The sequence below is a fragment of the Chelonia mydas genome, chromosome 13 (assembly GCF_015237465.2).
Source record: "Chelonia mydas isolate rCheMyd1 chromosome 13, rCheMyd1.pri.v2, whole genome shotgun sequence".
NCBI lineage: Eukaryota > Metazoa > Chordata > Testudines > Cheloniidae > Chelonia > Chelonia mydas.
In genome coordinates this window covers 11390576-11404431 of record NC_051253.2, presented here as the reverse complement: position 1 = coordinate 11404431, position 13856 = coordinate 11390576, and the positions used below count along the sequence as shown (strand labels likewise).

The window sequence follows — 13856 nt, the reverse complement described above, 5'->3', positions numbered from 1 at the left end:
GGCGACAAAAGTCATTTGTTTCTGGAGTTTGGGCACAGGCAAGGTGGGGTAAGAATGGTATCTTTCTGTATCCACCTTTTACCATTATCAGTTATCTTATTAAATGTGTTTGGTTTGAATCTAAAGCTCAGATCAAAACTCGAAGGCTGCGAAGCTCAGCTGAGATGGTACAGCTGGATGGGCAATTGGTCAGTCCCCTGTTAGCTTTAATCTTGTTTACACATTAAGGTCTGATGGTACATTCCTTTAAACATCACCATCAGGCAGTTGTGACAGATGGCAGACAAAACCAGATCGTCTCACCACTCAGTATTTTAAAAGGCCGGGTTGAGTTCTTGCTGACTGTATTTAGTGCTTTAAATGCTTTGAACTTGTATATTGCCTGTCACCCATTGAGCTCAAAGTACTTGACAAGCGTGAATGAACTGAGCCTCCAATCGCCCTTGAGAGGCAGGTCATATTTTTCTCCCCATTTTTCAGAGGAAGAAACTTACGAAACTTAAGTCACAGAGAGGAAGTCTGTAACAGGCCCAGCCTAGCGCCTTAACCTCAAGATCACCCGTTCTCCTTTCAATGCTATATTTTATTCTGCCTTTTATCTGTTGAGGAGGTCACACAGGACATGGACAAACAGTTTCAGCTGAGTCTCCCTGGTGTTCTTCAGGGAACCATGCTGTCCAAGCAGGGGCGATAAAGAAAGTTTCCCTCCCACAGGCTCACTTCTTTTTAATGGGGAATCATGTAGCCCTGTGCTGCTGTTTTTCTTCGTTTTTCTGTCTATGTTCTCTAGCTCTGAGCATCCAAAGACATCTCTTGCTGAAGCTCTGGCGGTTGAGGCCAGTTCTAAAGGTGGGGCGCAAATATACCGGCAGCCAGGCTCGGAGTGTCTAGGAGCTACTCTAGAGGTCAGTGGGGAAAGAGATGTGTCTCCTCTTGGAGAAGTGAGATACTTCTGATGTATTTCACCTCCAAGCCAGGTGCTTCTGAGCTTCTTCCTGGAAAATGGCCCCAGGAACTCCAGCCCTGGCCGTTGAAAATAGCATCAGGAAAAGTCTCCCAGCCCTTGCTAGAGTTACACACTGGGGCTCAGCCTCCTACCTTGCTCCACTGTCTGGGGCGGGAAGGAAAGATCATTAGAGGGACGGTTGCAAAGGCGGTCTGCGGGGTGATGATCAGCAGCAGTAAGGGAGCCTTGGGTGGGAGCCAGAGGCTGCCTCTCGTCTCTGTGTTAGCTTTGGTGAAAGACTCCCCTCCACGAGCTATCCCTGAGCAGATCAGTACTGGGTCCCGGTCCACTTAGGCATTTCCAGCCCCCACCACTTGTCTTGCATGCCGAAGAAACGCTGGAAATAGCTCTAAAAAGCATCGCAAAGTCCATGCAAATCAAAGGATGGAAACCCTCCATCCCCGGGTCATTCTTCGAGCGAGACAGGCCTGGGGAGATCGGGGGACCCCAATAAAGCCAAGAGTCCCCTCCCGCCATCACCAGCCACTTCAGGGGGTTGGACGGCCCCCCGGCTCTTCCTCGTTATTAACCCGGCTCTTTTATTGAGTGCCTGGCGAGCGGTTACAAGACCGGAGCTGGAAGGGGACAGGAGGCCGGCCTGGGTGCACGTCCCGGCCGGTGAGCGCCGCTTTCCCGTGCGCAGCAAAGGTCCCCGCGCTCTGAGCCCTCTGGCGGATCGGACCCCGGGGAGCGCTGCCCGCTGGGTTTGCGGGAAGGAAAGGGCCCCCCAGGGCCCTGAAACAAGGCAGATTCGCCGGGCCCCTGGCTGAGATGCCGGGGCTGGGGAGGGCTTGGCCGCGGGTCCGAGGTTCTGGTGCCAACTCGCAGCCGCCCTGCTCGGGCATCAAGCGGGAGGAAAGAGGAACTTGGTCTTCCCCAGAGAGGGCCGGGGAGGAAGCTGAAGGCCAAAAGGACCCAGCCGGGATGCTGGCAGGCCCTTATCTAGGGGGGTGGGGGGCACATCCCTGCCGCCGCTCTCCAGAACCCACCCGCCCCCGGGTCCCTCCGGTGCACGGCCCCGAAGTGTCACCTACCTAGCAGCAGCCCAATGAAGCACCAGGACTGGCCCATGGTGGTATCCAGCCGGCTTCCTTCCCACCTGCCCGCCGAGGAGGAACGGAGCCCGCTGGCTGGCCGGGGCAGGTCGCTGGCTCCGATGCTCAGTGGAGCGGGGCCCTGCGGGGAAGCCGCGGAGCCATGGGGGGCTAGTAGGAGCCCTTAGACGTTCATCTGCCCAGGTGTGTGTGGGGGGAGAGTGGGGGACCCAGCACAGGCTGCCCCGGAGCTCCGCGGTTATTCTGCCTTCGTGCCGCCCGCCAGGAGGGACAGCGGGGCGAGGGGGCTCATTAACCACACCCCCACCCCCGTGTCTCTCTCGGCAGGACTCGGATCCGAGCGGCCGCCGCTCGGCCCCCGCTTCGCCGGAATGCCTGCGCGGCGGAGCCCCCCGCGCCGCTGACAGCTCGGACGGAGCTGGGCAGCTACCGCTGCAAGCTGCCAGAAGAGGTGGAGACTTCCTCGTCTTAACCCCATCTGCCGCTGCACATTGCAGCTCGCTCCCCCCCCCCCCCGCCCCCCAGCCAGGCACAGAGATCTGCCCCGGCTTGGCCCGTCCGCCCCTGCGCACCGGGCCGCGCCCCTTCCCTTTGCAGGGCTGCCTCTCCCACCCACCCGCGGAAGGGCCCGTGGGTGACTGGGGACGGGCCACCTCCTCCCCCTGCCAACAGCCCGCCCCCCACCTTTTCTGCTTCGCCACCTCCCCAGGGTCTAGCGGCTGCAAAGGGGCATTTCTGCAGCGCGCCGGGCTGGGAGGGGAGGCGCCACGCCAGACACAGGTTTGTTTTTCCACCCACGTTTTTAAAAAACGGGGGTGGGGGGGGGAATGCAGCGCGCAGCTCCCTGCAGGGCTCTGCTGCCTTCGGCCCAACCCGCCTCCCGCTCCCGGCCGAGACCGCAGCTCCGGCTGCAAGGGGCCCGGGGCGTCTCTCCTGCCCCAGCGAGCGCGCCCTGGCCGGCGTGGGGCTGCGGGAGCCCCGGGACAGAGGCGCGGGGGCTCTGGGTGGGCAGCCCGCCGGCCGGCCGGGCGACGGCTCTGCGGGGGAGGTGTGTCCTGGTGGCCAGCAGGGAGGAGCGAGGCGTGATCCCCCTGCGCAGGGGAGAGCAGAGGAGCAGCGGCCGCCCGGGGCTGGAAGGCGTTGGGCTGTCAAACGAGCCCCCGGCGCTGCCCCGGCGGAGGCGGGCTGAAATCCGTCCCCGTGCGCCGGGCCACTCGCCCGCCGCCCTCGGTGGGATCGGGAGACCCTGAGCTGACCAAGCAGAGTCCGGGCCATTTAAACGGCCCTGGCAGAGCCCTGGAGACCGGGCCCCCGGCTGTGGTCAGACTCCCACTGACTTAGGGTCAGTCCAAAAGTGCCTCAGCCTGGCGCTGCCATTTGGGGAAGCGTCTGAACCAGAGCTCCGGTCCCCCCCTTTCCTCTCCTGACCCTCCCCAGCCGCACAGCGCAGGGGGGATCGGTGGGTTGGGACCCGCTCTTGGCATGAAATAAAACACCAGTCTGGATTTCAACTCGTCCCGGACAAATCCCCTCCGTTCTGTCCGTGACTAGCAATGGGCCGGACACAAAGGGTTGAGGAAAGGTGTGACTGGAGGCATTTTCTACCCCTTAGCTACAGTCACACAGTGGGTGACCTATCGGGGGAAGAGGTGAGGGGGGAGAGGCCAAGATATAGCGACTCTGAGAGTGTAATAGTCGTTCCAGGGTCTGCACCAAAGGCTGAGGTTTAGCCGTGCGCATTTCCAGACTGAAACATAAAACAGCCTTCCATATTTAGGAAATAGATACACATGCTCATCAGGCTTAAACCAAAATATTGATTGTCCTGAGCCGATCTCCTCCCCACGGTTGGGGAACGTTTAGGGCTAGATCCTGGATTTCCCATAGTGACAATAATAATCCCAGACTATTTGACTGAATAAGGGGAGCAAAACCTAGAGCCCAATCGTGCTCACAGGTGTGGTTTCACTGACTTCAGGCTACTGTAGTGAGCTTTCATATTACTAAAGGTTTCATTACTTTAACAAAATATCACACAGTTCCTTTACTATGAAGTCGTAATCTGAAGTACAACCAGAAATCATTAAAACTACATTACACTTGTCAAAATAAATGAACAAAGTCCATTTTGTGGTGCAAGCACTTTTTGTTTATTTTATTGTATTTGTTTCACAAAGTCACAAAATCCAATAATTCACAATGGCTCTCCCAGTCATTAGTCCAAATCACCACACTCACAGCTGTATCTTTTAGCTAACACATTAGCAGAAAAAAACAAATCCAAACCAGCTAACCATGATGTTAAAGAAAAAGGAGCAATTTTGCAAGGAGCAGCTTTGACGTGCCACTGTTGGGAATCCATTCAACTAAAAACAAACAGATCACTTTGGAAAAATTATGGTGCAAATAACTTTATAAGAACAACCATCTCACTTTTAAGTTGTGCATCTGATCTCTCACATACAATGCTTTCAATGTACTCTCTAAACTGACTCTAAAATGGTCTTACTACCGTCAGAGTTCTTTTGGGATATTTTGGCAGTAATTTTTTAAAAAAAACAATTTTAAAACCGCTTCTTACACAGGTGTTTGAAAATTATCACCGTCACGCGTCATAGATTCTCTAAGACTTTATTATAAAACAGAGTAATAATAATAATGTTTCATTCATATGGCTCCTTTCATCCCCAAAGATCCTGAAGGACTTTGCAAACATAACAAAATGATATACACGTTTTATTTTAAAGGATCACTTCTGCAACCATTCAAATGAAGACATGTCTGGATAGAGCATGGCGGCAGTCCCACAGCACACAATAACATTAGGATGAGAAGTATACTATATCCAACTAAAACTGCAGGGAGGCTTTAGGTAGGAAGAATATAGTTCTCCTAGTTGGAATTTTGCCAGGACATCGGTCTGAACTTCCCTAAAGTTGGTGGGGAATCTTTAATTACTGCAGATGGCCAGGACTTCAGTTTAACTTCTTATCGGAATGACATAAATGTGGCTGGTTTTTGGTGATCATATAAGTCTGGACCAGGTATGCTGTTGTCCAAGATTTATAAAGCCAGAAGAGGCCATTGTGATCATCTTGTCTGACCTGATGTATAACAGGCCACAGGACTTCCCTGAACTAATTCCAGTTTGAACTAGCAAAGCATGCCAGGGGAAGTATATTATTGCAAAGACCCCATAGTTCCAATGGGACCCTGGAACCAGATCCTCCATAGTCCTTTACTGCCTTATTCCAGGGCAAAGTGGGTTCAAACCATCACCATTCTGATTTAGTAGCATTTTACACACTCTGTACTAGTGTCAATGCCAATATAAGGTGCAGGGCAATGGAGAATCAGGCCTTCAGTCTTAGTTTGGCCTGGCCTACACTTAAAATAGCTATGTCACTCAAGGGTGTGAACAATCCACACCCCTGAATGATATATAGATATGCTATGCTGACCTAACCCCCAGTGTAGATGCAGCTAGGTCAATGGAAGAATGCTTCTGTTGACCTAGTGACAGGGGCTTGGGGAGGTAGTGTTCCTACACTGATAGAAAACCCCCTTCCATTGGTGTAGGCTGCATCTACACCACAGGGTTATGCTGGCACCCTAGCTATGTCAGTATTATCCCTGTGGTGTAGACATTGCTTTGCATGCCCATACTGCCTTGCACCCTGTGTCGTCATTTACATCAGTGCAAAGTGGGTGCAGGACACTACCATTTTGATTTAGTATCATTTTACACTGGTAAATGACAACCCAAGTTGAGGGCAATAATCTGGTCTGGGAACTCCAAGTATTCTCCCCTCTCCCTCCAGCCCAGCAAGGAAGTAGAGTGGGTGGGTGGAAGGGTCAGCATACAAAAGAAGAGGAAAGCCAGGGATCTAGAGCTATCCAGTTCTCCAGCCTTGAAAATTCTGCTCAGATGAATGGAGGGACTCCTCCACCACACACTTTGCATCCCCAGCCAGCCCTGGCAATGAGCAGTAGCAACTCTGCCCTTGAAGTTCGGGCCCCAAAGAAATAAAAGTTTGGGCATTCACTACAAATTATAGCAAAACAGTTATTGAACGTGCACAATTAAAAATATCTTCCTCGCCTCTTCCTCTTCATGCCAGTAATGTTGACTATTATGGATGGGTCACTTGTGAAATTTCCTCCTTGTGGCTGGACAGAGCTAACATACAAACACAGTGATCTTTCTCAATGTCTGTAAAATGGCTTTCCCCAATCTGAGACTTCCTTTGTCAAGTTTCAATCAATAATAAATGTTTATAACTGAATGATAAACTCATTCTAGCTAGGAATCTGTAGTAAAAATACTCAAGTCCCTTATGACTGCAACTGCAGAGAATCTCATTGAGAAACTCTGGAGGGAGTTATTTACATTCAACACTCCTTGGCTTGTCATCACATTTGCCATGATGCAGGGCCTGGGGAATGGGGACCAAAAAGGGGGTAAAAAACAAACAGAAACTGTGGGGAAATTCTTGGGTATCAGAGATTCCCCAGTGCAGAAAACAAACAGAAGATGCAGATTCTATTTCTTTCATTCTCTAATTAAAATGCTTAGCATGTACAGAGCCCTTTTCATCTTCAAAGCAAAGCAGACAACATTTACTCATTAGTTCTCAGAACACCCTTAAGGCAGCTAGTGTTGTTGTTTTCTCCATTGGGACACTGGGGTAGAGATGACTCAGGATTTCTCCCAACTGGAACACAAGATTACAAGTGCTTTATTTGTCGTGATTCACACCACAAGAGAACACCCATTGCTCCTGCCCCTTCCCCTGTATAGTGCTGTAAAAGTAAATGACATTATCCAGCAGACTAGTGGTGACATAAGATTCCCTTTGATGGCCCCACATCCTGCAGGTGAATTTCTCATGGCTTTCTCCTGAAAGGCGAGAGAATATTTTGACCTGCAGAGTGAGAATAACTGTCTAGTCAGCTAATGGTCAACTGCAGAGCTCCCTAAAATAAGTGTCACAATACTTCAATCTGTTAGTTTGGTTTGAGCTTTTCAGTGAGAGGTAGCTTTTAAAAAATAATACCCACTGAAGTCCCAGTGTACATACTTAATGCACTTTATAAGATAACAATAGAGAAATGTGACTAGGCCTTTTAGGGTACCTGGCTGGCTCAGTGTGTGTGTTTATATGATAAAAAGCACCAGAGTATTATTTACACACTTAGCTGGGGTTTATCCTTTTTAGACAAGTCTGGACTGCTACCTGTTATACTTGGCTCGTGATGGTTCAAATAAGAATTTATAGACCCTAAGCCATCTGCAATATGTCCCAGTTCTTCAAGGCCAATGTAAATGCAATGAGGAGGAAAAAACCACACAATGAAAAGGTTAACACGTTTTTTCCCCCCTTGGCACATTTTATAATTGACTCTCGAGTGTTTGAGAGTAAAGATTTGAAGCAGATCAAGCTCATGTGCTCTCTCACCTCCTCAGAGATCATCACAGCAGTTTGCATAGCACACACACCAGGAGTGACTTTCTTAGGTTTCATTTCATTTCATTTTAACTTGTTGAGAATACGCGCCCTCCAGGACACTGCAGAGAACTGGCTTCGCATCTCAACGTGAAAGCAAGCCGGTGTGATTTATATCACTGCCTTTATCAGGAATGCACATTAATTCAAGGTTCCTTTTTTGGGAAAGCAAGAAAAGGTAGAAAATGAGCCAGCTTCCCATTTTGTGCAAGGTGCCTCTGATTTCCAAAGGGCAAGGGAATTTACAAGCATATCATTTGTTTTAACAGACACTTTGGAAAGCAAGGAGAGGAGCTATCCCACTGCTGTGAGAGTCACAGGAGTAGGAGCCTTCTCCTGCCCCTCAGACCCTATTGGTATTAAAGAAAGAAATTTGAAATTAAAATATATCTGGAAACTCTAGCCTACGTTTTTGCATGAATGACAGATCCTTCCTGCCCTCAGCTCACCACATTTCTCCAAACTTGAAAACTGAAGCTTCCGTCTTAACAGCAGAGAGTGGGAAAGACATTTGTGGTCTGGTGGTTACAGCAAAGGGACAGGAGGTAGGAGGGCTGTTGGTTCAAATCTGGGCCAAGTTTTTCATTCACAGTGGGCTCTATCCAACTAGGGGCTGAGTCCCCAATAATCCCATTGACTTTGCAACCCCATGCCTTTATGTAATCTGAGGGGAGTCCGGTTTCTTGTTCCTCAGCAAACCTGGGTAAAAGAGAGATGCTGATTCTCAGCTGGAGATGGCTGGCAGCATCACAGAGGTTACACTACACCGGTCAGATCTCCTTCCTCCATGATCTCTGGAATCCCAAGTTTATTTTCATTGTCACAATTACCCCTGCTGACGATGGAAGAGCTGAGATGCGCAGTCATACTCTAGCACTTGACACCTCCAAAAAGCCCCTGATTCCTCATTAGAATTTAGAGAGCAGGTCTCATTTTACTCCAGTCTGGGGCTTGGATTCTTGAGGTCAGTGGCAACTCCAGTTGTCTTCGGTTTTTGCTCACACACGGCACAGGGAGGGGAATAACAACGTGGAAAGTGGCTGTTTTATTCCAAGGCTAGATCCACAGCACTGCTAGCTCTGGGTGGAGGGAGGAGAGACTATCTCCAAGTAACCTGCTCATCAGAAGTGGTATAAATGTAGCCTGCACAACCTCGGTAACATTATGCCAACATGTGGCTTGCTGCTGAGTACAAATGTACATACCACACATCCAGTCTATTCCTTGGGCTAGAATGTTCTCATTATTAATGAGCATCCTCTTCCAAGCCTATAAACCTAGGCAATGGGTGCCATATAAATACCTTGGCTAGATGGATAGATTACAATTGTGCATTCATTCCATATCACCATGCAACTCTTGTCCCTTTCCAGCCTTTAGTACAAAATTAAGCAGAACCAGTCGCACCACTTTGTGAGAGTGACTGAGCGGCCTGGTGGCTCCAAGCACAGCCACTGCCAGTCTGCCCAGAGAGAGGAAATAAGATGGAGCCTGGGCCATCAATAAAGAAAGGTAAAATAACCTTCATGTTTGCTCAGCGGCTGTAGTAACCATAAGCCAGCTGTTAAAACACCTCTGAGCATGTTAAAAATCCAAACCTTACTGTGGTCCTGGATCCAGGGCCATTATAATAAGGGTTGTTTTCTGCTCCTTGAACTGATGGTAATTTTTTTAGATTCGGAAAGAAAAATGTTTCTCAGGGCACATAACGATATTGGTGAAGATAAATTACAAAGGCCACCAGCCAAATTCAAGCTACTTCGGGAAAGCATCATAAATTGCCCCAGCAGTCATGTCTGTTCTAAAAGCTGTGTTAATATGCACCTGTTCATTGCTTGGGATGGACCCATCCCATGTAATATTCTGCTAGGAATAAGAACAGTCCTTACAGAGGCCTATGTATATTGACCATTATGCACTCATGCCCCAATTCAGCAAAGCACTTCATCACATGCTTACTTCCGTTTCTGTTCAACAAAGCACGTAAGCTTATGCTTAACCTTAATGGGAGTCTTATACTTGCAGTCCTTATACATCCAGAGTTTTGTTCCACTGTGCCATTCAATGATGATAATATTAGCAAAGTGGTCTCTCATCAGCTTTTCAGGGGTGACTGACTTATACTGTGCATTTCTGCTGCTTCACATCGCCTGCCATTCTTCAAACCAATCGTTGCATTTTCAAAGCATATTTCAAAAGGGAAAACAGGCTAGGAGATGGGGGCTGTATTTTGAGGGCAGTGGTTGATAGATTATTTTGATACATTGGCTCCTGGGTATGCATTAGTCATTGGGACCTCTGATCACTCTGCACATCTGTACAGCGTGTCTTTCTTTGCTGCCCTGTAACAACTAGTAACTGCCCCAAACAGCTGACTGATTACCCAAACAAACTCCGCTAAATACTGCCATCTGTAAGTGGTCCACTATTTCTGTAATTGCTAAAAGTATGTCCTTCCTGCACTGAATGGTGTCTATTAGGGATTGTTACCATCTGGATTATTGGTACAATAGATTCTTTGGACTTAAAGGAACATTGTCCAGGCAAAACAGTGAATCTGGCCTTAAGCATTTTTTAAAAAAATCATTATCTGTGTTATATTTAATCCTTAGATTAGCAAATCTAAAAGGGCCTAAATCAGGAGGCAGCATGGTCCAACAGAGAAGGAACAGCAAGGAGAGTCAGGGGTCCTATTCCTGGCATGGTGTGTGACTTCCCTTGGATACTTCATTTTACCCCTCTGGGAACATCTACATTGCAATAAAAAACCTGCAGATCAAGCCTGAGCCCAGGTCAATTGACTGGGGTTTGCAGGGATCAGACTAAGGGGCTAAACATTGCAGTGTAGTTGTTTGGACTCTGAGACCCACCTCCCTCACGGGGTTTCAGAGCCCAGGCTCTAGTCCTAGTCCAAACCTGAATGTCTATGCTTCAATTTTTAGCCCAGCAGCTCGAGTCCCATAAGTCAAGTCAGCTGAGCTTGGCCAGCTGCAGCCATGACACAGATCTTTTATTGCAGTGTCGATGTACCCTCTATGTCTCCATTTTACCATCTGTAAAATAGGGATAATGATACTTAACCTCCATTGTGAAATGTTTGATGAAAAATCCTATATACAGTAAGTTCTGTCGTTGACTACAGTGGGGCCAGGACTCGCCTTAAATGCTATTACTGACCATTAATTCTGAAATTTACTTTTTGCATTTCACCCAGCCTGGATGATGAAAATAGACTAGTCAGTTTCACATCCTATAGCCCTTTTCGTGAACTAGCCCAATGCCTCAGAGTTTGGACTGAAAGCACTAAAAGGGAACGTTGAAAGGGGGAAAAAAACCTATTTTCATTGAAATTTAAAATATATATATGGACACACTTCTACTGATCTTAGATTTTGTAAAACCTTGTTTTTACAAAAACCTAAATTTCAGCCTTAAATCAAGCTGAATTTCCCATTAATAACACTGGTACTTTGAAGCCAATATAGTCCATCACATCAATGACAGTTTAGGTATTTCAAAATAAGGCTGTGCTATAAGTCTATCCACCATACTGTGCATGTGTAGAAAGTTTGCAAAATCCTTAGGAAAAAACAGAGATGCTCTACATACACAGAAGCCAGTATGTCAAGCTTAGTATCTCAGACAGTTTAATTTTATGCTGGAAACAATGGAACTACCCAGTTCAGGAATCAGGGCTGTGCACAGAGGAGAGAGAGGTCTTTCTCTGTGATTGGCCTTCAAATCTGGAACTTGTTCCCAGGAGACACTGAGTGACCACAAGCCACAGCTCCTTCAGACCCAAACGCCAAACCTATTTCTTTGTTCCCTATAACACCAGCACCACCATCGATAACAGTAAAAACAGAGTCTAGTCCCTGAACTCTGAAGAGAGGGAAATGTAAGCTCCCAAACCTACAACTGGATCTGCGCGGGAGGGCGCCGCAGAGCCCCAATCACCTGCCCAGGATGAAGTTGCAGGATCGGGGCCTATCTCTGGGAACGTCATAATTTTGAGGTGCTCAGACACTATGGTGATGTGTGCTGTATAAGTAGATAGATGCTATCCTTTGTGTCTCCTTCTACTCATTTTTGCACCTTCTTCCATATCCCCAAACAACCTCCCTTTCTTCCTAGCTACTGCATTGTTATCGTAGGGTCACTTTGCTCAGGGAAGTGGTTGTATTATCGTCAATGAGTGCTCAGATATCACAGTGGTATATGCCTAGACAAGCAGATAGTGTAGTTTTAGCCATGTCGGTCCCAGGATATTAGAGAGACAAGACCCACCTTGTTTCTGTAGACAGGCAGACAGCATGGGTTTGAAGGATTGGGCCCCAGACATGGTGCAGCACAGAGGTTTGTGAGGTACTGAACCAAGATACCAGTTCTATGAGTAAATGGCAGCCTGAAATTTAGAGGGGGACCTTTGATCTGCTGAAGACAGAATATGGAATTGATTCTTTTCACTTGGAGGCTTAACTAGTGTTTCATTTCCTAAGATGAATAAGGGTGGTCCAGATGTCCATGACTGATTTTTGCATGGCCACTTCAAATTTTTTCCCCTGCTATTCACTTTTTCCCTCTTGTAGAAAGACTTTCCACAAACAGTTGCTACTATTTGAATTACTGCCTAGAAAAAATCTATATGCATCAGTAACATCAAACTTTATTCTTTATCAGTTTATTGGAGCCCCACTTTCTATTCAGCTGCATGCCTTCGTCAAGCAGAAATTAACAGACAGCGAGGGATTGCAGTTTATTTTGTTACAGGAAAGTAAACATAATTGCTACAAATTGGACAGCTAAAAAAACAATCCATTTCTATTCTACTCTTGACCAATAAAAAGATGAAGGTTTTGCTGTTTCACAAAAGTGGACATAGTGCAAGATTTAAGCAAAACAATTACTTTTTGTGTTACATGAAAATCTGACAAAATTAATAGTGGGCCCAATCTTAAAGTCTCACTCAGCTTTTAACTTCAGTGGACATGTTGCCTGAGTAAGTGACTTAGAATTCTAACTTCCATTCCCAAAAGTGGTTTCGGCACTTCGGGATTGGGATTTTCAAGATTGCCAAGTGAGTTAGGCACCTAACTTTCCCTGAAAGTCCATTGGAGTTAGGCACTTTGGAAAATGGGACTTTAGGCACTTTTGAAAACTTTTTACCCAAAAGAAAAACTAAGTACAGATGTCCAGATTTGGTCCAAGGTGTTTATTTCAACAGTCTCTTTCTTTTTCAGATCTGCAGCTGTGCTAAGCCACAAGAGTTTGGAGACTACTGCTCACTCTTTTGCAGTGGTGGCTCTAAAAGCTATCAAAATAAAATAATAAGTAAATTGTTCAAAATGGAAAAACACAGAGAAATAACTGGAAGGACTGTTACTTGTAGCTGTAATTAGAGGGTGAATGCTGCTTATAACCTTTGGATATAGATGAAGAAGAAGCTAGCTAATTCTTTCTCTGTCTGACATTCTTCCTCAGTTTGTGGGTACAACATGCTGGGTGAATATAGAGTGATCAAAATTGGATTCAAAATACAAATATAAAATACAGATATAGGCCTCAGTACAAGAGTGGAGTATGTATCTGATGTCATTTATATTTCTGTCTCGTGGTGGCTCCAGCAAGGGTGGTAATTGGTATTATACTTGCTGGTGTGGCTTTTATAGCACTTTATGCTTTCTTGGGAAGAGGCTGTGGCCAATTCACACAAACACACAAAGCCAGTCTTCAACGGCCTGTATTACCAGCAGGCCAGAAGAACAGTGCACAAGAGCTTCTTGGAACTTGCTGTAAATATAGACACACTCTTTGGAAGAGACCGATTGTCATCCCTATTCCTAGATCTGAGATGTTGGCGTGACTCCCTGTCAACCAGCACCCACATGTGGAACATGGTGTGGGAAAGACACAGAATGAAGAGCGTAAGAAAATAATATCGTAGGACAATAACATGATAGGCTCAAAACATTAGGCCATACTTTCAAGTAGGGGAGGAGTACAACTGCATGCCTCAAATCTGTGGCAAATGTACAGCTAATTTGCAAACATAATTATGGCAACGGGACTTAAAAATGATATAATTGCATATACAAACTAGGTAGTCAACTGCATGTGCGTTTTGGAGAAGAAATGGTGTGTTCAAGCTATTTGAAAATCTAGAACATTGTTTCCTATGGGCCAGATCCCCATGGTCTATACTTAGCTTTTACTCAGTCCTCATTCAAACAGTTTCCACTGAGTATAAACTGAATGAAAACCTCAGGATCTGGCCCTGCAGTTTTACTT

The 13856-nt window shown here is 46.9% G+C and overlaps 1 protein-coding gene across 1 annotated transcript in view; it reads right to left on the bottom strand.

The window, feature by feature from the left end:
• APCDD1L (APC down-regulated 1 like) overlaps positions 1-2525 on the bottom strand; it is a 38646-nt gene extending 36121 nt beyond the window's left edge. The window contains exon 1 of the mRNA XM_027822303.3: positions 2041-2525. Within this exon, the coding sequence (XP_027678104.1) occupies positions 2041-2077 (37 nt within the window). The 5' untranslated portion in view covers positions 2078-2525. The remainder of the gene's footprint in view (positions 1-2040) is intronic.
• Positions 2526-13856: the final 11331 nt, after the last annotated feature.